Source organism: Myxocyprinus asiaticus, chromosome 13 (genome assembly GCF_019703515.2).
Source record: "Myxocyprinus asiaticus isolate MX2 ecotype Aquarium Trade chromosome 13, UBuf_Myxa_2, whole genome shotgun sequence".
Lineage (NCBI taxonomy): Eukaryota > Metazoa > Chordata > Actinopteri > Cypriniformes > Catostomidae > Myxocyprinus > Myxocyprinus asiaticus.
In genome coordinates, this window is record NC_059356.1 from 44,605,763 (window position 1) to 44,629,941 (window position 24,179).

At 37.1% G+C, this 24,179-nt stretch overlaps 2 protein-coding genes across 2 annotated transcripts; one reads left to right on the plus strand and one right to left on the minus strand.

Moving 5' to 3' along the window:
- The first annotated feature begins 5,474 nt into the window (after positions 1–5,474).
- Positions 5,475–13,485, plus strand: LOC127450271 (uncharacterized). Its single transcript, XM_051714237.1, has 12 exons — positions 5,475–5,566; positions 7,871–7,933; positions 8,033–8,134; positions 8,539–8,581; positions 8,701–8,756; positions 8,965–9,048; positions 9,132–9,227; positions 10,525–10,614; positions 10,850–10,924; positions 11,219–11,278; positions 12,345–12,416; positions 12,502–13,485. Exons 1-12 carry the CDS (start codon positions 5,536–5,538, stop codon positions 12,573–12,575), a joined length of 846 nt encoding a protein of 281 aa, XP_051570197.1. The 5' UTR covers positions 5,475–5,535; the 3' UTR covers positions 12,576–13,485.
- LOC127450249 (elongation factor Tu, mitochondrial-like) lies at positions 13,140–22,775 on the minus strand. Its single transcript, XM_051714198.1, has 10 exons — positions 22,721–22,775; positions 22,074–22,120; positions 21,589–21,727; positions 21,186–21,352; positions 20,745–21,014; positions 17,941–18,073; positions 17,044–17,148; positions 16,669–16,820; positions 16,444–16,563; positions 13,140–13,897 (listed from the first exon to the last, which is right to left on the minus strand). The coding sequence occupies exons 1-10, from the start codon at positions 22,755–22,757 to the stop codon at positions 13,727–13,729; spliced, it is 1,341 nt and encodes a 446-aa protein (XP_051570158.1). The 5' UTR covers positions 22,758–22,775; the 3' UTR covers positions 13,140–13,726.
- Between the last annotated feature and the right edge of the window lie 1,404 nt (positions 22,776–24,179).

The window sequence follows — 24,179 nt, forward strand, 5'->3', positions numbered from 1 at the left end:
CTCAAGAAACTGGAACACAGAAAACACTACAGCCTACAAAGGAAAAGAACTGACAAAGGCACAGGTAACATTAGCGCATTATATACACAAGACTTAAAGGTGCACTCAGTAATTTTTTCTCCATTAAAAAGTTTAACTCCTAAAAACCTTATAAAAGCTGTTTTATTCTACATTGAGAGGGCCCACACATGGGGGCTGCCATGTTAGTCACATGACCAGCCGAATACTACTCGCTTAATCTCAGTAACCGTCCTGTTATTTGACACTTTCACTCATTGATTAAAGTAACCATGGCTGACTGTGAATATTACATTTCTACAATGGCATCTGAAACCGAAAACTATTGATTTTAAATAATGATACAGCCAAGCCACTAAGTGACAGTGTAAGTCCAAGATGACACAAAGACAAAAGTTACTGAGTGCACCTTTAACAAGGTTAACAAGATTAATTAACAAGACACACCTGGGAGCAATAAAGGGGAGAACAGAGAACAGAGGCTGTGTCTCGTTTGGAAGGATGCGTCCGCCGGAGGTCGCATTTGTCGGCCGCATACGTCATCGAGGCTGTCTCCTTTCATTTCATTTTTATTGGGAATGCAAAAAAGGTTAACAATTGTATAAATGTAAGTGCATATGCATAAAAGGCATTGACAATAGATAAAAATAAGAAAAAGAAAGACAAAAAACAAAAACAAAAAATGAAACGAGACAGCCTCGATGATGTATGCGGCCGACAAATGCGACCTCCGGAGGACATAGCTTTCCAAATAAGACACAGCCAGAGACACAACAAAAACCAAAATCCAAACTTCAAACTAAAAGTCTTAAACCTCCTAGAGACCTCTAGTGAGCACTAGGGAAAATGTCCCAAATGTATTACATAGTTAGAAGGCTATACTTTGTAAAAATCTAGTAATTGAACGGAAATGAGATAGCAACATATATCTGTTTGAAATGGAATGAATAATTCCACAGAGAAAAGATTTCACAGAGATCAGTCTATGAATAATGAGTAATTAATTCACAGCTATTTGCACAGAGGTGAGAGTATTATAATAATAATAATAATAATAATAATAATAATAACGTATTAAAAATAATTAAATATTGAATTGTGTTATCTTTATTTTGTGTTTGTCTAATAGATAATTAAGCATTGCCTGATTCCTGTCTGACCAGCATGCTTAGCCTGATGGTTAGATTTATTAAAAAGCATGTGCATGTGTGTGTGCATGTGTGTGTGTGTGTGTGTGTGTGTATGTGTGTTTGTGTGTGTGTGTGTGTGTGTGTGTGTGTGTGTGGGCAGGTTTAAGTGGTTTACGAGGACTTTTTTTAGGTTACAAACTGGTAGTTACAAGGGTATTATGCTATAAATGTGGTTTATGAGGCCATTTCTAGTGTCCGCATAATTCAAATCACTTAAAAAACATACTAAATGATGTTTTATTGAAAATGTAAAATGCAGAAAGTTTTTTGTGAGGGTTAGGTTTAGGGGTAGGGTTAGGGTTAGGGGATAGAATTAATAGTTTGTACAGTCTAAAAAATCATTATGTCTATGGAGAATCCTAATAAGGATAGCTGCACCAGCACGTGTGTGTGTGTGTGTGTGTGCGCGTGTGTGTGTGTGTGTGTGCGCGCATCTGCCAAACGCATACATTTGTGCGCGCACATTTTAAGGGGGTGTCACTAAAATAGATCCTTAAGGAATAAAGTCATTGCTCAAAGGTCAGAAGTGAAGTGAGAGAAGTGATAAAATGCATCATTCATTCAATGTGTGACAAAGTGTAAACTTGAAGGCTGTTGATGACAAACACTGTGTCACGTACACGTTTTTACACATCACCCTGAAGACATCAGACATCTCCACACAAGAAACTGGTCCTTTTCATGATATGTTTTTGTTTTTATTTTATAAAAAAAAAAAAAATAATAATAATAATAATATATATATATATATATATATATATATATATATATATATATATATATATAATTTTTTTATGTGCTTTTTGTACATTTTCACAGACATACAGTTGGCCTATTAACAAATATGCAGAAACATAAACATTCAAAACTTTTATTAGTGTCCCACCATGACCGAGCTAACTAAAGTGAATCTAAGATATTTCTGTGTTAGACCTGTTTAACATTGCAAACCATAAATATGCTTTCAAAAAGTCCAGAAAATAATGATCATCCACCACAGATAGTTGGAAATTAATGTCTCTGACAGCAGCGTGGCGTTTCGCAATAAATCGCTCAGATTTAAAAAATGGTGTATTGGATGAAAGTAGAGACTCACTCAAACAGGTTTCAATGTAAAAACGTAATTAGGTTTCTTACCAGATGTTGTTTTGTTGGCGTTTCTCGCAAAGACACACTGGTAGGGGTGTAAATCGGACGTTTCATCACGATACGATCTTGAATCGATTCTCTTGACCTGCGATCCGATATTTGCAGATACTTCAAAGTCTGCCACGATACGATTCGATTCAGGGGCCTGAGATCGATATTCCGATATTATGTGCCTATTTTACACAATTACATTTTTTTTTTTTTTTTTTCACAAATGCAACCAAAATATATTTTGATTATTTCATTCAGCTCTCTGGATACAAATTGGGACATCCACAACAAAATAAGGTACTTCAGATATTGAAAAAAATTACGTAGATAATAATATAAAAAAATAACATCACACTCAAGTGATCATCAATCATTTGATGACAGCTAATTTTTCACTTTAGTCCAATTCAAAATACTCACATACCCATGACTTGTTTCCAACTATTCGTGCTATCCGCGGTTTTCTTGGCTACATCTTCCACAGTTGTAATGAAAAATTCTGTTACAGTTAACTGGGATAAATGTTAGTAAGGGTGTTGATGTGTAGATGTGTAAAGTCTTATAACTGATGCCGGTGCTGAGCAGGTGTTTCTATTTCCCTCGTTAGTACTGTTCAGAATGTCAGCGTTGTCAAGATGTTTCACATGATGGTTGAACTTCTCCATGGTACTGTGGTACAACGATATCGATGAAAGCCCGAATTAATCACGTATGTGAGTCGCTCTGTGCTTGTCACGAGAGCTCACATTTTAAGAAGTGCCCTGTTGATGCTGGCACGGATCCTGTCAATGGAGCTCGCATTTTGCGGGAAGCCCAGTTGACGCGTGCGCATGCCGCACGGATAGCAGAGCACAATTTGGCTTCACGGACCCCGCGCACATCCGTGTGAAAAGTGTATTTAGTGCTCATAAAGTGAAATGAACATAATAAGGTTGCTTCATTGCCTGACGGAAATGCGTATGGACGTGGCTGACATGAGATTATTAAAATAAAGGTAGGTCTACATCTTTTTTTTTGGTTTGATTTTCTCCCCTTTTCTCCCCAATTTGGTATGCCCAATTCCCAATGCACTCTAGTGGTGGAGTGACTCACCTCAATCCAGTTGGCGGAGGATGAATCTCAGTTGCCTCTGCATCTGAGACCGTCAAGCCACGCATCTTATCACGTGGCTTGTTGAGCGCGTTACCGCGGAGACCTAGGGCATGTGGCGGCTTCACGCTATTCTCCGCGGCATCCACGTACAACTCACCATGTGCCCCACCGAGATCGAGAACCACATTATAGCCACCATGAGGGGGTTACCCCATGTGACTCTACCCACCCTAGCAATCAGGCCAATTGGTTGCTTAGGAACCCAGCAAACACATAACGTTCCCCTAACGTTCCGCTAACGTTCTGGGAACGTTCCCCTAACCTAAAGAGAACGTTCTATTTACGTAAAGAAAACTTTCCTGGCTAACCAACAGGGAACGTTAGAATATCTGTTCTGGGAATCAGGAGCTAATGTTCCCAGAACGTTCTGGGAGCCAAAAATTGTTAGCTGGGAAGCCTGACTGGAGTCACTCAGCACGCCCTGGATTTGAACTTGCGACTCCAGGTGTGGTAGTCAGCATCTTTACTTGCTGTGCTACCCAGGCCCCCGGTAGGCATACATCTTAAAAAAAATTTCTATATCGATATTTACGCATTGTATCGATAACATTGGATCTTTGGTCATTGGATCGATGCATCGTTACACCCCTAACACTCGGCTGTGATCAGCACCATGTTGTTTTGTCACATGGCTCCGTACGTTGCAAGTTTACCCCTTTACTGAAAGCCCAGAGTCTTCTGAACTGAGATCAGTTGGTTTAAATGAATTTAAATTGTGCGTTTCGTATTACGAAGCCAAAATACAATATCCACACATGTGTATGTGCACGTGCTGAAATTTTGGATGGTTTATGATTCATTTACTGCATGTGGCGGAAAAGGAAATCTCATGAAAACATTTTCAGGTCACATTTTACCTCTTAAAAATTTTTACAAAATTAAGCACAGCCTATTTTAGGACCATTAAGGCTTCTTGCGTGACATTATTTTCAAGACTATTGAGGTTTTGCAATTACCATTTTTCCAAAGGTAATTGATATTAGATTCTCATTACTATGATGCAACACTCAGACAGTTTTAGCCTATTTTTATATTTAAAAATAACGAAATTCCATCAATTTGAATTGTGTCATGTTTAACCAAATTAAATAATAATTTAAGTATAGGCTATTATTATTATTATTATTATTATTATTATTATTATTTTATTAAAGATTATTCAATTCAATTTGATGGAATTTTGTTATGAAATTTAAATGGGTAAATCTTAAAATTATTATTTTGAGTGAGGGATTTTCTTTTTTATTTAAATCGGCATGAAGGCAGTAAAGCAGGCACTACCTTGTAATATATTGTACCATAAAAAAAAAAATCGTAATATTTGTATTTTTCTTTCAAATTATTTTCTTCAAATGATAATAAAGAGAATGAGATTTTTTTTTTTTTTTTTTTTTGCATTACAGTAATTAAAAGGAAATTTTGGAGGGAAATGTGCTTAATTGTCATGACAATGATGTCTTAAAGGTCCGAAAAAGGGATTTAAAAAACAATTTCTTATTTCTATTTTTATTTTATTTTGGAGAAATAGGTGACAAGCCATGGAAGCATGAACAGAAAGAAAAAAATGACAGATTTGTTGTTGTGCTTCTTTGGCTGCATGTGAAGTTTTAAAGATGTTTCATTTATCTGTGAGCATGTCAATATGAAAGAAAATGTTTGAAGACAATAAAAGTGCTGATGACTTCAGAAAGTTTTGAATTTGACATTTTACTGCTAAATTAATTTGGGTTTTTATCTATCTATCTATCTATCTGTCTGTCTGTCTGTCTATATATTTATCATCTATCTATCTATCTATATGCATATGATGCATAATGTAAAATAAATTACGTTTTTGTGGGGGAAAAAAGTTTGTTTTGTGTGCTTGTGAGAGAGATTGTTTACTCTCTCACTTCTCTTTTTTACATTTTATGCTTTTTTCTCTCCTTCCGTCTCTTCCGCCACATCTGTTTTACACCTCCTCTCTTCTTTTACTGTCAGTGATCGTTCACCCATCTGTGTGTGTGCATCAAGATTTTTCCTCTGGTGTTTCAGGATGAATACAACAATAGAGACCACTGATCAAGGTAAAGTGAGAGGGGTACATTGGGAAAATGTTGCTACTCATAGTGACGACAGTTACAAATAGTTTGTACAGATAGAAAAATAGAGTGGTCCTTGCAATACACACCAGACTGTTAATAAAACACTGAAATTATAATTTTTTTATGCTTGATAGTGATGTACTGTATTTTGATGCATTTTGATACTAGTTTTAGAGTTTGCTCTGTAGACATCACTTTACAGAGAAGAGAACATAGTAGTTACAAGTGTGTTACTAGTGGCAAAAGGCAGCTGGTGTGAAAGCTACAAAAACTACAGTCAGTCCCTCCCTTGGGTTCTAAATATTTGTGTGTGTGGTTAAGTTTGTAAGTGTGAAAGATTGAAAGAGTGACTCATTCATGAAGCAAATCTAATTCTACTATGAGTCAATGAAAATTATTCTGCTGAAATTTTTTTCTCAAAAGAAATTAGTCAAATCTTATGATAGACTTAAGATTGCATATTTACAAGAAACAGTTGCCATCCGCATTAGCAAACACTTTTTGACACACATGAATTGCTGACTCCCAGACATAAAGTATGGATGTAGTTTATGATTCAGATACTGTATCTGGTCATTTCATTTTCATTAAAAGTTAGATTTTTTTATATATATATAAAATGTAAGCACATATAAAGAAGAGACACTTAATTTGAGTCTGGTAAATTAAGACACCAAAAATGAAAATTCTCTCATTTACTCACCCTCATGCCATCCGAGATGTGCATGACTTTCTTTCATCTGCAGAACACAAACAAAGATTTCTGGAAGAAAATTTCAGCTCTGTTGGTCCATACAATGAAAGTGAATGGTGACCAGAACTATGAAGCTCCAAAAGCACATAAAGGCATCTTAAAAGTAATCCATACGACTCCAGTGGTTTAATCCAGGTCTTCAGATGTGACATGATAGACGTGGGTGAGAAACAGATCAATATTTAAGTCCTTTTTCAAGATAAATTCTCCTCCCTGCCCAGTAAGTGGCAATATGCGAATCGCCAAAAACAAAAGAAGAAGAATGTGAAAGTGGAGATTTATAGTCAAAATGGACTTATTTATCTGTTTCTCACCCACACCTATCATATCGCTTCTGAAGATATGGATTAAACCACTGGAGTCGTATGGATTACTTTTATGCTGCCTTTATGTGCTTTTTGGGCTTCAAAGTTCTGGACACCATTCACTTGCATTGTGAGGACCAACAGAGCTGAGATATTCTTCTCAAAATCTTTGCTTGTGTTATGCAGAAGAAAATCTTTTTTTTTTTCTTTTTTTTTTTTTTTGGGTGAACTATCCCTTTAAAGAAATATTCTGGATTTAAAAGAAGTTAAACTCAATCCACAGCATGAGAGGCATATTGTTAATTACCACAAAAAAATGTATTTCCACTACTAACTGTCCCTTCTTTTTTGTTTGTTTAAAAAAAAAAAAAAAAAAAAAAATCGAGGTTACAGTGAGGCACTTACAATGGAAGTGAATGGGGCCAATTTCTGGAGGGTTTAAAGGCAGAAATGTGAAGAAATTAATTTTATAAAAGCACTTACATTAATTCTTCAGTTAAAACTCGTATTATTTGAGCTGTACAGTTGTTTAAATCATCGTTTTTGCAGGATTACAGGGTTTATGCGTTACATCGTCATGGCAACAATGTTGTAAAATTAAAATGTTAAACTTTACACAGAAAAGGTTAGTAAGCGATTTTATCACATTAAAATCACATTAACACACTTGTTTACCTCTTGTCTCTATACTTTTGAAACAATTGGCCCCATTCACTTCCATTGTAAGTGCCTCGCTGGAACCCAGATATTTGCTTTTTTTAAAGAAAAGGAGGGACGAGTAGAAATAAATTTTCGTGGTAATCAACATAATGCCACAAATGCTGTCAATTGAGCTTAACTTCTGCTGAACCCGGAACATGAGTCTAGTTCAAAATAAATTTTAACTAAAAGTTCAAATCATAGAATTCATGCAGCTTTACTTGTGTAACAGTGCTACTGGGTGTATTTCCAGAACATTTCTGGGTATTCAACATTTCACTATGTGAATTTTTTTGTACTTCAAGAGAGTACCTTGGTGAATGTTTTGATTCAGACAGATAGTAAGTATATTAAGAATATTATAGTCTTTTTGCAATGAATAGTTTGCAGTAAAGTGTACATTAAGTCTGATTATGTTATATGAGCAGTGTTGAGTGTGTTTATTTTAATAGCGCAGCATGACAGGTGACATTTTTGCTCTAAACAAGGACATCTTTTTAATCACAGCAATCACACTCTCTTTTGCAGGTGTATCCAACAACAAATCTGATCCAGCATCTAGGCCAGTCAAAAACCACTCAAATGGGAGAGGTACTGAATGTGTGTGTGTGTGTGTGTGTGTGTGTGTGTGTGTATGTCATAATGACTCTGACGAAAGTTGTTAATTTTGTGAGTGTGTGTTGTGTTTAGAGTCTCGGCCTGATTGGTTGCTCTACACAGTTCCTGCATCAGCCTTCTTCATTGGAGTTGTTCTGTTCGCCTTAGTCCACAAAACACAACGACGCAGGAAGTGTGAGTGTGAACAAACACCCAAACAGTAAAGGAATAATAGTAAAAAAACAAACAAAACAACCATTTTGTGTAATGACATCATATAAAGTATAAGATTTACTTAAATTAACATTCCATGAATTTCATTAAAGGGATAGTTTGGCAAAAAAAAAAAAAAAAAAAAAATTTATTCATGTATACATCATGTATTCACCCTTATGTTGTTCCAAACATGTATGACATTCCTCCATGGAATACAAAAGGAGATGTTAGGCAGAATGTTTGCCTCAGTCACCATTCACTAAGTCAAATGGGTTTGGAACAACATGAGGGTGAATACATGATGACAGAATTTTCTTTTTTGGGTGAGCTATCCCTTTAAGAGAATAAGATCTCAAGAATTGCTTTCACACATTTCCTTTCAGCATGTGTGGTGCAGGGGGCACACACAAATGGACACTTTGCGACGTGAGTTTGGGTGATGCATTTCTCTTTCATATAATCATTCACCTCTCTTTTTTCCACCCTTATTCTATGACAAAAGATAGATGTTTTTGAATGTGTCTCCACTTGTGTTGCTGTCACAGGCACTCTGGGAAGGATATGCAGGGGTATATCCAGAGCGATGACATTAATATGAAGGGTAAAATGCCATCAGTCATTACAAATGTTTATCATTTGGACATACACAGCATTCAAATCCTGAATCATACTGTAGTTTAAAACATCTTAATAAAAAAAAAGAAGTTCACTAGCATGTTTGTAAAGAGAATGTCAAAACGTCCCGTATCACTCATAAACCACTAAAATTAGTGTTTTAGAGTTTAAACAATATTGTTCATGTGTGACAGATGAGACGCAGTCTTATGAGAATGTGGAGGCAGCTATCTACAACAATCAAGAGAAAGTCACATATTATTGTCCTGAAGATCAAGGTATGTCCCTGACCAACACATTTTTATCAGTGTAATTATTGTGTTATTATTGTGTGTTTAACTGCTGCTGCTGCTGCATTTAGATTACCTTACACCTGATGCATTGGGAGAAGAGGAAGGGGTGGGGCCAAAGACACATCAGCACACCCTACAGCTGCCTACAAATTTGACAGATACAGGTGAGTACACATACATACACATTTTGTGTACCCACACACACATAGTTACATTATGAAAAATAGATACTTACATTCTCTGAAGACAATGTGCCATGGAAAACTTGCTGCCACAATACAAGGGTGTTGGTTATTTAGCATGGATGGATGGATGGATGGATAGATAGATACCTGTGGATGGATGGGTGGATAAATACCTGTAAATGGATGGATGGATGAATAGATACCTGTAGATTGATGGATGGATACCTGTAGATGGATGGATGGATGGATAGATACCTGTGGATGGATGGATGGATGGATACCTGTAAATGGATGGATGGATGAATAGATACCTGTAGATTGATGGATGGATACCTGTAGATGGATGGATGGATGGATGGATAGATACCTGTGGATGGATGGATACCTGTAGCTGGATGGATGGATGGATAGGTAGATACCTGTAGATGGATGGATGGATAGATATCTATGGATGGATGGATGGATGGATGGATACCTGTAGATGGATTGATGGATGGATGGATGGATGGATGGATAGATACCTATGGATGGATGGATACCTGTAGATGGATTGATATATGGATGGATGGATGGATGGATGGATACCTGTAGATGGATTGATGGATGGATGGATGGATGGATGGATGGATGGATGGATGGATGGATGGGTGGATACCTGTAGATGGATGGATGGATGGATGGAGACCTGTGGATGGATGGATGGATGGATACCTGTAGATGGATGGATGGATGGATGGAGACCTGTGGATGGATGGATGGATACCAGTAGATGGATTGATGGATGGATGGATACCTGTAGATGGATGGATGGATGGATGGAGACCTGTGGATGGATGGATGGATGGATACCTGTAGATGGATGGATGGATGGATGGATGGATGGAGACCTGTGGATGGATGGATGGATGGGTGGATACCTGTAGATGGATGGATGGATGGATGGATGGATGGAGACCTGTGGATGGATGGATGGATACCTGTAGATGGATGGATGGATGGATGGAGACCTGTGGATGGATGGATGGATGGATACCTGTAGATGGATGGATGGATGGATGGATACCTGTGAATGGATGGATAGATTCTGAAACTGAAAATTCATAACAACTTGAGTCAGAACAGCCTGAAGGTCTGTGCCAATTTTGGTGGATGTGGACTGAAAGCTCTAGGACGCGTTCCAGTCGAAAAAAATAATTAACCAACTTTGTTCAATGACAAGATGTTTGCTTTGTCAAGCCAACATTATCAAAATTAATTTCTTAATGTACATCTACAGATGGAGAGTCATATGAGAACATGGAGGGATGTTTGTACGCTCAACCACGCAAATGCTCACGGCAAATCAAACACACCACTGAAGTGGAAGGTGATGGAGAACACAAACACACACACAGTCACATTAACTCAAGACATGATAAATCTTTTCCTGCATTGACCTTACCAGCCCTATTGAAAATGGAAAAGACGTTCTTAGTCTGGACCACACAGACACAGGTCATTGTTTATATGTAAATGTCAACCTGAGGAATGTAACACTACAAAAACGTGTGTACAGTAAGTGGTGCTTTGAAATAAAGAGCTGTCTTATTCACTAATCCCAGAGTCGTATGGAATCACGGATGATTCAAACTTTCCCTGTAAAGACTTCTTAGGAGCCCATGACACCACAGAGGATGGTGAGTGTGTTTAAGACGTCTCTTTGCATATTGAGAATGTAAAGTTCTAGAGTGTGATTGTAATAGGTATGATCTTCTTGAATATTAAAAATAAGAAAAGGTCAGTCTTGAAAATGCTTATAATTAAGGCATAAATCATCACTGTTTTTTTTTTTTTTATCAAAACAAAACTAGCAACCCATATGTAACAGGGACCTGTTTTAATGTGACTAGAATGGATGCCATAAATCTCATACCAGCTGCATAGCATGTCAACGGGAACGTCTGCAATAATTCTTAATTTTTTTTTGCCAGACTATATCAATCCTGATGAAGATGGACAAAAAGAGCTTGCTATGGGCCACACAGACACTGGTCAGTGTGTTAGTGTGTCTGTGATTGTATGATCTCATATTAAATGATATGATAAATTGGAAAATGTGTAGAAAAGCCAGATTCCGCCACTGAATAAAAATATAAAAAAGGTCATTCTGACTTTATATCTCACAATTGTGACTTTATCTCTCAAATTTGCGACTTTTTAATTCTCTGCAAGAATTAAAGTCACAGTTGAAAGACATAAAGTCAGAATTAATAAAAAATAAAATTGCAGTTGCAAGAAATAAAGTCTCAATTGTTAAAAATAAGTCACAATTGTGAGATATAAACCAGCAATTAAAAGAAATAAAGCTGCAATTGAACGATATAAACTAAATTACTAGAAATAGTTGCAAATGCAAGAATTAAGTCACAATTGAGTGAAATAAAGTTGCAATTTAGAGATATAAACTCGTAATATGAGAAATAAAGTCGTAATTACAAGAAACAAAGTTGCATTTACAAAAAATAGTCGCAATTGAGAGAAATAAAGTTGCAATTGAAAGATATAAAATAAATTATGAGAACTAAAGTTGCAATTTCAAGAATTAAGTCTCAATTATGAGAAACAAAGTTTTGAGAAATAGATGCAAATAGCGAGAAATAAAGCTACAATTGAGAAAAATTAAGTCGCAATTGACATATAAACTCACAATTACAAGAAATAGTGGCAATTTTGAGAAATAGTTGCAAACTATGAGAAAGTTGCAATTTTGAGAACTGGCAATTAAGAGATATAAACTAACAATTACAAGAAATATACACAATTTTAAGAAATATTCGCAAATTGCGAGAAATTAAGCTACAACTGAGAGATATAAATTAAAAATGACTATAAATAGTTGCAATTGCAATAAATAAAGTCGCAACTGTGAGAAACAAAGTTTCAACTGACAGATCTAAACTCACAATTACGAGAAATAAAGTTTCAATTGTTAGAAATAAAGCCATAATTGTATGATATAAAATTAGAATTTCCTTTATTATTTTCTTTAATGGTGGAATCAAGGCAACAGATATGTGTGTTTTTAGAGGTGATTTGAGCTGAAAAATCTCTTTCCAGAGTCGTATGAAATGATGGCTGGACCAGACTTTCCATTTGACGGCACAGGTGCCAATGACACCACAGAGGACGGTGAGTGTGTGTGCAAGTGTGTTCAAGATATGTACATCTCTTTACATATTCCTATATTAAGTATGTGTGGACATGCTTGTTTCAGATTCATATGAACAGATGAATGGAATCCCAGTGCCGTACCAGAGAGAGATGGATGGATGGAGAGAGGGTGAATGACAGATGGAGAGTGGAGAAAGAGTACAACAGCAATACAGTATTTTAGATTGAGAATAATATGGGAGCATGAAACAGAGACTAAACATGAGAGGGAGAGAGTTTTTCTGAGATGAAAAAATTTGAAACAGCTACAGAATGAATAGGAATTTTTGTAGTATTGCTAAAAAAACATTGGAGTCAACATGGGCCCTATTTTAATTTAGTAAGAAATGTCTCAATCTTATTGTGCATAATTCACCAGTGCATGTTAATCTAAAGAAATCAGATGTTATCATTCAATCATTCAACATAATGTAATCATGTCACATTGCATAAGTTAAAAGCATTGTGAATACTATTTCATACAAACTGCCTTCAGTCAGTGCAATCTACATTATAATAGTATATTATATTCATAAAAGTTTCTTGATTTGTCATTTGTAGAAGATTTCTGAATATTGTGTTATTTTTAATCACAATTTGCAAATGCTTACAGGTTTATTGTCAATGACACACAAAACCAAACTATGTGCAACTGGGACGTGTTGCATGTTTAAAGGCAAAACAAAGACACAAAGCAGAGTCTATCAGAGTAAATCTATTAAATACACTTATTACATTAGCCACATTTGTATAATCACTTTTATAGACGGATGACTGCAAACCAGACCGCAAAGAACCAAATGTTTGTCTGTAGACCAACAGGATGCCATGAATAACCCTTTTTAAACAGGAAGCTTTTTGCAAATGAGCCATTTTTCTTGTAAATAAAGCTGTGCATTTTTCATGTTTTTTTTATTTTTTATTACTTGGGCAAGAATTGTTCCAAACACAACATATTAAATTCTGATGTCTCATCTGAGCGATACTTTACTGTTCTGACCAAGAACACTGAGAAAAGCATTTTGACCAAAAAAAAAAAAAAATAAAATAATAATAATAATAATAATTGGTTGGCAAATATTTTAAGGACCTGCGAAAATATTTGCAACCAGGGCAAAGAAGTTCCTGTTAACAAAAAGATTTGGTTTTTGCAAACAGATTTAATTCTGCAATACATGAGCCATAATTCAACAATTCTAGAGCAAGATTTCTTGAACTTTAGTCCGGCAAGGCTTTAAAAGCCAGTCTCAAAAGATTTTCCCTTCCCTTCACCCCTCTTCCATCCTCTCTCAGCCCCAGTTGTGTTTGTCTTCCTCTGTGATGGTGAGGATGTCTGTGACAAGACCTGTGCCAATGGTTTTATTGCCATCTCGGAGTGTGAACCTTTGACCTTTGTCAAGAACCATGGGCTGTCTGAGGGTCAGGGTTAAAGATGTGTCCTCTCCCGGCATTACCATCTCCTACAAAATGATACAAGGAGAAACACAAATTCTGGTCAAAGGTGAATCTTATGAAACTTGTCTAGAACATCTCCAGGCCATATTTTTTAATAAATTGCATTTGCATAAAGAAAATAAAGGCTCGCAATTACAAGAAAGAGTAGAAATTGTGAGAAATAAAGTTGCAATGAAGTTATAATATATTGTGAGAAATAAAGTTGAAATTGCACAATTATGAGAAATAGTGGCAAATTGTGAGAAAATAGTTGCGTAATTGAGAGATATAAACTTGCAATTAAGAGAAATAAAGTCACAAGTATGAGAAATAATGTTGCAATTTCGAAAAAGTGGCAAACTGTAAGAAATAAAGTTAGAGTAAATTGTGAGAAATAAATGTGCAATTACAAAAAAAAAGTCGCAACTGCGCAATTGTGAGAAAAAGTTTCGATTGAGAGATATAAATTCACAATTACAAGAAATAGTTGCAATTACAAGTAGCTATTGTAAGAAAGTTACAAATTGCAAGAAATTGTCACAATTTAGAGACATAAACCTGCAATTAAGAGAAATAGTCACAATTGTGAGAAATAAAGTTGCAATTGAGAGCTATAAACTTGCAATTACGAGAAAGTCACAATTGTGAGAGTCGCAAATAGCGAGAAATAGTTGCAACTGAGATAGAGTTGAAGTCAGAAGTTTACATACACCTTAGACAAAAACATTTAAACTCAGTTTTCTGACATTTAATCGTAGAAAACATTCCCTGTCTTAGGTCAGTTAGGATCACTACTTTATTTTAAGAATGTGAAATGTCAGAATAATAGTAGAGAGAATTATTTATTTCAGCTTTTATTTCTTTCATCACATTCCCAGTGGGTCAGAAGTTTACATATACTTTGTTAGTATTTGTTAGCATTGCCTTTAAATTGTTTAACTTCCACAAGCTTCTCACAATAAGTTGCTGGAATTTTGTCCCATTCCTCAGGTTTGTAGGTCTCCTTGCTCGCACATGCTTTTTCAGTTCTGCCCACAAATTTTCTAGCGGATTGAGGTCAGGGCATTGTGATGGCCACTCCAATACCTTGACTTTGTTGTCCTTAAGCCATTTTGCCACAACTTGAGGTATGCTTGGGGTCATTGTCCATTTGGAAGACCCATTTGCAACTGAGCTTTAACTTCCAGGCTGATGTCTTGAGATGTAGCTTCAATATATCCACATAATTTTCCTTCCTCATGATGCCATCTATTTTGTGAAGTGCACCAGTCCCTCCTGCAGCAAAGCACCCCCACATCATGATGCTGCCACCCCCATGCTTCATGGTTGGGATGGTGTTCTTCGGCTTGCAAGCCTCACCCTTTTTTCCTCAAAACATAACGATGGTCATTATGGCCAAACAGTTCAATTTATGTTTGATAAGACCAGAGGACATTTCTCCAAAAAGTAAGATCTTTGTCCCCATGTGCACTTACAAACTGTAGTCTGGCTTTTTTATGGTGGTTTTGGAGCAGTGGCTTCTTCCTTGCTGAGCAGCCTTTCAGGTTATGTTGATATAGGACTCGTTTTACTGTGGATATAGATACTTGTCTACCTGTTTCCTCCATCTTCACAAGGTCCTTTGTTGTTGTTCTGGGATTGATTTGCACTTTTCGCACCAAACTACGTTCGTCTCTAGAAGACAGAATGCATCTTCTTCCTGAGCGGTATGATGGCTGCATGGTCCCATGGTGTTTATACTGGCATACTGTTGTTTGTACAGATGAATGTGGTACCTTCAGGCATTTGGAAATTGCTCCCAAGGATGAACCAGACTTGTGGAGGTCCACAAGTTTTTTCTAAGGTCTTGGCTGATTTCTTTTGATTTTCCATGATGTCAAGCAAAGAGGCACTGATTTTGAAGGTAGGCCTTAAAATACATCCACAGGTACACCTCCAATTGACTCAAATTAATCTATCAGAATCTAATTGTCTAATTGCCTAAAGGCATGACATTATTTTCTGGAATTTTCCAAGCTGCTTAAAGGCACAGTTAACTGGAATTGTGATATAGTTAATTAAAAGTGAAACAATCTGTCTGTAAACAATAGTTGGAGAAATTACTTGTGTCATGCACAAAGTAGATGTCCTAAACTACTTGCCAAACTATAGTTATGGTTAAAAAATGAGTTTTAATGACTTCAATCTAAGTGTATGTAAACTTCTGACTTCGACTGTATAAACAAGAAATTATGAGAAAGTTGCTTTTGTGAAAAAGTCACAAATTGCGAGAGATACAGTTGCAATTCAGAGATATAATCTCAAAATTATAAGAAATAAAGGTGCAATTACTAGAAAAACTCGCAAATGCAAAAAACAGTTACAGTGATGGGAATCATCATTAAGAATGATGGGAATTGCAAAAAACAAAAACACTGGAAAATGTGCTTGATAGTCAGATTGCAACAAAAAAAAATCAATTTTCTTTATGCAAAATTTTTCTGTTTTTCCCTTTGAGAAGTGACCCAGACATATTTCCCTAAGACCAGCAAATACTTCCAAGAACCTTTGCTGGAATTCATGTAAAACGTACCTTGCCTGCCGGCAGCTCTACTCGACAAGCCATGTCCCAGGTGAGAGAGAACATGACAGGCATGAAGTTTGAGACAAATGGCTTGTGTCTGCCGCCCTCCTCTTTACTCAGAACATAAACCTGATAACACCCAAAACACGGAGTTTAACAACGTAAAATGGTTTATGGAAATTTGGTTAAACAGAAATTGATGAATTCCTGCAATTTGAAGAGACAGACACTAACCTGAGCTTTGACCTTCTGGTGGGGCTGTATGGATGCTGGTTTGCTCATCACCATTCCTCGCCTAACATCCTCTCTCTTCAGCCCACGGACCAGAGCACCCAGATTATCACCCGCCTCCGCACGGTCCAGAGACTGATGGAACATCTCGATACCTGCAAGAGAGAGAGAAGAGAGAAAGAGTGTGCAAGGGACAGAAAAATGGAGATTAATTTTTTTTTGCAATGCATTGTGATTAGTTTAGACGTAGTGTTTTCTTTGCTTCATTTGGATGTTTTCAAATGTTTTATGTTAGCGGTCAATCAATATGGGTTTTTCCAAAGGTAATATCTTGAGGATGGCAGATGGCCAGATCATGCAGTAGACACATTTTCTTACCAGTGACGACAGACTTAAAGGAACGACTGTGTCCGACAAATTCACACTCATCTCCTTTCTTGATCACTCCTCGCTCTAGTGTGCCAGTGACTACAGTACCACGACCTGCACACAAGAATCATACACAATGTTATGTAATGTCATGACAGCTTCTAAAACATAACATTAGATAAAACAACTAAAGCCTATATAAGATGTCTAAGATCCATTTAGATTAAAAACTCTCAAACTGGGGGCCTGGGTAGCTTAGCAAGTAAAGACGCTGACTACCGCCCCTGGAGTCGCGAGTTCGAATCCAGGGTGTGTCGAGTGAATCCAGCCAGGTCTCCTAAGCAACAAAATTGGGCCGGTTGCTAGGGAGGGTAAAGTCACATGGGGTAACCTCCTCGTGGTCACTATAATGTGGTTCTCGCTCTCGGTGGGGCACGTGGCGAGTTGTGTGTGGATGCCGCAGAGAATAGCGTGAAGCCTCCACACGCGCTACATCTCCGCGGTAATGCGCTCAACGAGCCACGTGATAAGATGCGCGTATTGACGGTCTCTGACGCGGAGGAAACTGAGATTTGTCCTCCACCACCCGGATTGAGGCGAGTCACTACGCCACCACGAGGACTTAGAGCGCATTGGGAATTGGGCATTCCAAATTAGGGAGGAAAAAAAAAAACTCTCTTCTGAACTGACTTGATAAAACCTTTAAGGGTCCAAAGTGAATTATAAAGAAAAAACACAAGCAAATTATTACATAAGAGCCAAAAACAGTATTAGCAGAATCAGGACACCAGAGAAGTTCAGAAGCTAGTGCAGAAGTGTGCATTCGGAAAATGAAAAGCGAGTAAAAATAGTTTTCGTTAATGGGAAGTGGCTTTTACAACACAACACAGACAGAACAGCATATACCTGGAATAGAATAGACTCCCTCTATGGGCAGCAGGAATGGTTTCTCCAGCTCTCTCTTTGGCAGAGGAATATAAGTATCTACCACCTCCAAAAGCTTCATAACAGCGTTAACGCCCAGTTCTGGCTCCCTGTTCTAAACACACACAATCAGAACAGAAGCACTGAATAATACTACTATTAAACCAGAGCTTTCAATCGATTACATAATTCCATGACATGCCGATTCATTAATTATCTATATTTGCAGAGACAGCCCTCCAAATATAGATAATTCAATAAAATATACAATAATTTAAATAATTACAATTATAATATATTCAGAATGAAATATATTGCATTATTAATTTGTGGCAGATGAGAAAAGCATCGATTAGGCAACAAAGTGTCTTTAGTGGTCAAACTGAACAGAAGCTTAAAGCCGACACCAATCCATTTTGCAATGGATTTAGTCAATCCGTCCTGTGTTCTTACATTCAGTCTGTGCTATTTTTAATTGTCGGTTTACGTGCATATGCGTCAGAAGCATATATATTGAAGAGATGCAGTTCTTCCACAACCAAAAACACAACAACGTCTGGGGACCTTCCTCCACACCTTGATCTTTTCGTATGTTAAAAAGCAAAATACAGTAACAACAGTACCGATTCCAGTGAGTACATCAGCCGCTCTCTCTCTCTAAGAATTCACTGCAATATTTACGTATGTTATGGAGGCAGAGATATTCAAATGAGTCCCATTCCTATGTCACTATGGGGCCGATTTCAAAACGAGTCGTTTTTGCAGGGTGGAAACAATTAATGCTCTTTTTGGACTGGAGAGGAAGTTTTGAGTTCTGAAACTTACAGCATGTTTTTGTCGTACAATGACCTCTTATTTGTCAAAATATCAAGGAAAATTACATCCCTCATGACATGATGCCTTTAAGGAATTTATCCTCACTGCTGGTTCAGGATTTGTTCCTTGAGTTACTTTAGTGCAGGGTTCACCAATTAGTTTTCACCAAGGGCCAAATTCTGTCAACAATACAAATTCAAGGGCAACGGCCCTCGGTGTAACGATAAAGTGTCTGTGCTGCTGCTATTATTATTTTTTTATTATTATTGTTATTATTATTACCATTGTTGTTTATATTATTAAAAGTCACAGCATAAATATTCAGATTTTTTTATTGGTTATTTTTCCTCAGTATTAGTAGCCTGTTTAATTTATTCAAACAATTATGAACATTTTGTTTGTACACAGATACACAAAATTAATACATCTGTGCCTGCTGAAACAAAAACAAACTTTAATAAACAATCTGGATCTCCATGTCCTCCATGCGAATCAACTGTTCCTTCTCATCTCCAAACGGGATCTCCTCCCTGCACTTTCCCTAATTGCAGATTCAATTATTAGACCTTTTAGCATTCATATTTTTATTGTTCTTAATGACAATATAAGAAAGTATTGCAATACTTTCAATAAAGAAAAGACCGTGAGTCAGTGTTTATCTTATTATTATTATTTTTATCCCCTTTTCTCCCAATTTGGAATGCCCAATTCCCACTACTTAGTAAGTCCTCGTGGTGGCGCAGTTACTCACCTCAATCCAGGTGGTGGAGGACAAGTCTCAGTTGCCTCCACTTCTGAGACAGTCAATCCGCACATCTTATCACGTGGCTCGCTGTGCCTGTCACCGCGGAGTCTCACAGCATGTGGAGGCTCATGCTACTCTCCACGATCCATGCACAACTCACCACGCGCCCCGTTGAGAGCGAGAACCCCTAATCGCAACCACGAGGAGGTTACCCCATGTGACTCTACCCTCCCTAGCAACCGGGCCAATTTGGTTGCTTAGGAGACCTGGCTGGAGTCACTCAGCACACCCTGGATTTGAACTCACGACTCCAGGGGTGGTAGTCAGCATCAATACTCGCTGAGCTACCCAGGCCCCGTTTATATTATTTTTAATATTAGGCTATACATCGTATTTTATACTGTAAATGTTACTGTTAATGTGCACTATTCCACATCATTTATATCACTGTACCTTGTGTTATATTATCCAGGCATTAATCCAGACATTATAAAAAGAGTAGTTTCGAAGCTTCAGGAGTCCGGTTGGAATATACTCGTAGCAAAATACATGTGCAAATATAAATAGGATGTATATTTATGCAACAGTGCTCTTTACTAATCTCACTCGCATAAAAACACAGATTATATACTCCTGAGAATGCATCAACACCATGGAAAAAACATAATGAAACAGTTAAGCCAAATTAGGTAAATAAATGAGACAGTCAAACACAGCATGCAAGGAGTGCTACTTGGGTGTATAATAATTCCCACTGGTGCTCTTTGGATAAGGGATATTCTGTTCAGATGCTCTAGTGGTCCAAGGCACTCAGAGTAGGGTTTACATTTTTAAAAAGCCTTTATTAAGTCATGGCTATTGGATTAAAACATACCACAAGCCGACACATTGTGGCTTACAAAGCCTTCATCACATAGCCTTCATCAGGGTGTCCTGATGAAGGCTTTGTAAGCCGCAACGTGTCGTTTTGTGGTATGCTTTAATCCAGTTAATCAAATGATTGATAAATTCCATAAAAAGCACAGAAATGACTTATGACATTTTGTACATAATATTGAATGCAGCCAATGGGATAATCGCTAAATTATTTAGTTTTGTGTTCTGCTAAAGAATCATCATATGGGTTTGGAAAGACTTGAGGGTGAGCAAATGACAGAATGAACATTTTTGGGTGAATCGACCCTTCAATCTTTTCCTCCATCCGTCTCCATTCCACTATCCTTACCTCCAGGGCACAGAGCGCCGATCCAATAACAACGGGTGTGTTTTCCCCGTCATAGCCGAACTCGGTGAGCAGCTCTCTGATCTCCAGCTCCACCAGGTCCAGCATCTCTTTATCCTCCACGGCATCAGCTTTATTCACAAACACCACCACGTTCTCCACGCCGATCTGCCTCGCCAGCAGGAGGTGCTCACGAGTCTGAGGCATCTGGCCATCTGTCGCCGCCACCACCAGAACGCAGCCGTCCAGCTGAGCGGTGCCTGTGATCATGTTCTACAGAGAGAGAGAGAGAGAGAGAGAGAGAGAGAGAGAGAGAGAGAGAGAGATGCATTTATAACCATTGCATTGTTACTGTAAATACAGGGGACTAGTTGTCACAATTAGTAAAATTCCATTTCAGCATTTCCACAAAAAGCCTCAGCCATGTTACATGTGTGCGTTTACCTTGACGTAGTCAGCATGTCCAGGGCAGTCTGTGTGTGCGTAGTGTCTGTTAGCGGTGGTGTATTCCACATGTGAGGCATTAATGGTAATTCCTCTGGCTTTCTCCTCAGGAGCGTTATCAATATCTTCATACTTCTTATAACGTGCACCACCAGCCTCGGCAAGAACTGACACAAACACGCACACATTTCGATGAACACACTAGTTTTGTAACTATCTATATCCCAACCCCATCCCACCGACCAATAATCTGGTGTATGTAAACAAGTGGGTGGAGTCATCAAAAGGGATACATAGGTGGGAGGGGCTTAACACGATACTGCCAGTAAGGTTTAGAATTGTGCGATATTGGATTAGTGTAATTTGGGCAGCATTATAGAGGTCAGTTTAGTCTTTAAGTTACCTTTGGTGATGGCAGCAGTAAGTGTCGTCTTGCCGTGGTCTACATGACCAATAGTCCCGATGTTAACATGGGGTTTATCACGAGAAAACACCCTTTTGGCCTCCGCTGCGAAATTCCTCCGACTTAGAGGTACTGCACACTGAGAGATGAAGAAAAAAAAAATAATAATAATAATAATTTATATATATATATATATATATATATATATATATATATATATATATATATATACATCATATATTGCTTTCTCAATATTTATACAAATCTTAAATAAAAAAATAAAAATAAAACAATTCTGAAAACAGGCTGTGTCTTGAAAAATTTAGCTTTATAAATTAAGCATTTTGCCAGAATTATAATGCAGCTTGAAATATATTAATTATCTTTATTCCCCATGATAATCCTGCAGATTTAGGCACTTCAATAAAATATTTAATTGCTCACAATTACATCATTAATGAAGTACTTTAACTGAAAACACTCACCAGTTTATAGGAGCTGTGCCGTAAACTCGGGGAGGTCAACTGCAGAGCTGAAAAACAGGAGGGGGAAAATGTGTTTAATGTCATGTTTAATAACTTTTAAAAACAATGGCTTGTGGTTCTGAAAAATGTTTTAGCATTATTAAAATTATATACAAACAGAGCATAATATATTACATAGATTACATATAAAATAAAGATTATAAAAATAACAAATAAATCAAGGTTAATTAATATATTACACACACTAAATCAGCTCTTCCACAGTGCAATGCATCAACATCAATGTAATTGCACTGCTGTCAAAAGTAGTCAAAATCTGATCTAATCTAGACACCCGGCTATTCAGGAACACTGGATGATCATTCTTGATTCAGGACAGCTCTTTCATTCATTCGTGCATAAACTGTCTTATGAATTGCAGTCAGTAATGTTGTTTTGTGATATATTCAGCATAGGTTCAGGAACTTGACCTTGCGTTAAGCAACACACAAGCATCCCTGCCTCTGCCCACCCTAACTGCCATTTCCACAATTACATCCATGCATTTACGCATTTAAAACTTATACCCCATGCAAATTACTCGTAGCATGAACCAGAGTACAATGGCAAGCGCAAACAAAAATTAAAAAATGCTTTTTGTAACTTACCGGACAGGCACGCGCGGATGCTCACGAGCGCAGCCATTTTGCGGGCGAAGACAAATGCGCATGTGCGAGGAAATCAGGGGGCTTGACTAACGTCATCACTACTGGACGTGTGTTTTTAACGTAAACATTCTACAAAATGTGACCGTACAAATTTGGTGGCGGCTTTTCCCTCCATTATCTTACCAAAATTTGACATGGTAACCATAGTTTCATGGTAACCATCGTTCCATCGTTCGGGACATTTTTGTCTTTTTCATTTTTGTCTTTTCGATCATTTTGGCTGTGTTAATGCCAACGGCATAGATTTTGTCAAAGGTGTGTATTTTTTGGGGAATTTTTATATTTCAACCTCAGTTCCTATAATACATCTATAATACACTGTGTTCACAAAATAGTTACACTCAGGACCTTCAGGACAAAAATGTCCCCATTGAAACCCATTAAAACTACAATATTTGATTCCAGTGCCATTTAAGCATAAAATCATGAATCCTGTGATATTATGCTGGCTCCAAAATTTACATTTTTAATATTTCCACCAGATGGCGCCATTTTTCTCATGTTTAGCCTATGGAGCAAATACATGCTTTTTTCCTATTTTCTGTTTGCTGTATTATAGAGCACTGCAGGACAACTAAATAAATGATGCAGCTAAAATTGTGTGGGTGTGTTGGTATGGATGTCAGAGTGTGTTTTGTATGTGTCTATTGAGAAATTTGTGTGTGTGTAAAAAACATCAGTGGTATTATATAAAACTGGCATTTAAAGGGTTAAAATCCTGAAAATGAATGAATATTTGGTAGTTATGATCAGGACTGATGTTGGTTAAAAAATTAACTAATTGAAAGTGGAAAATAATATGAATATATAATATTATTATGGCAGTTCTTTGACGCAGACATTTTTGTCCTCTAAGGACCTCTGAGTAATTTTGTTTTAAATTGCACAAGGGTTAAAGTTATTGTGTTACAATTCACTGCGGTTTCGGTTATTTTGAATTTAGAAACTGCATAGAGGGATGAAAAGCAAAAAAGCCAGCCTAATACAACAGAAAAGAAACAGAAGTGAGAAAATGAATAAAAATAAGCCACATAATGCTACAATATAAAATATAAAAATTAAATAAATACATTTTTAAGGAATAGTTCACCCAAAGATGACAATTCTCTATTTGTGTACTCACATTTATGCCATCTCAAAACCTATATGACTTTCTTTCTTCGCAGAACACAAATAAAGGTATTTTAATATACAATGCAAGTAAATGGTGACCCACATTTCAAGCTCCAAAAAGGACATAAAGTAAACATAAAGGTAATCCATAGTGGTTTAATCCATGTCTTCTGAAGCGATCCAATCGGTTTTGAGTGAGAACAGACCAAAATATAACTCCTTTTCACTATAAATTTTGACATCAGCAGTCTCTAAGCACAATCATGTTTACACTAACTAGTGCTTG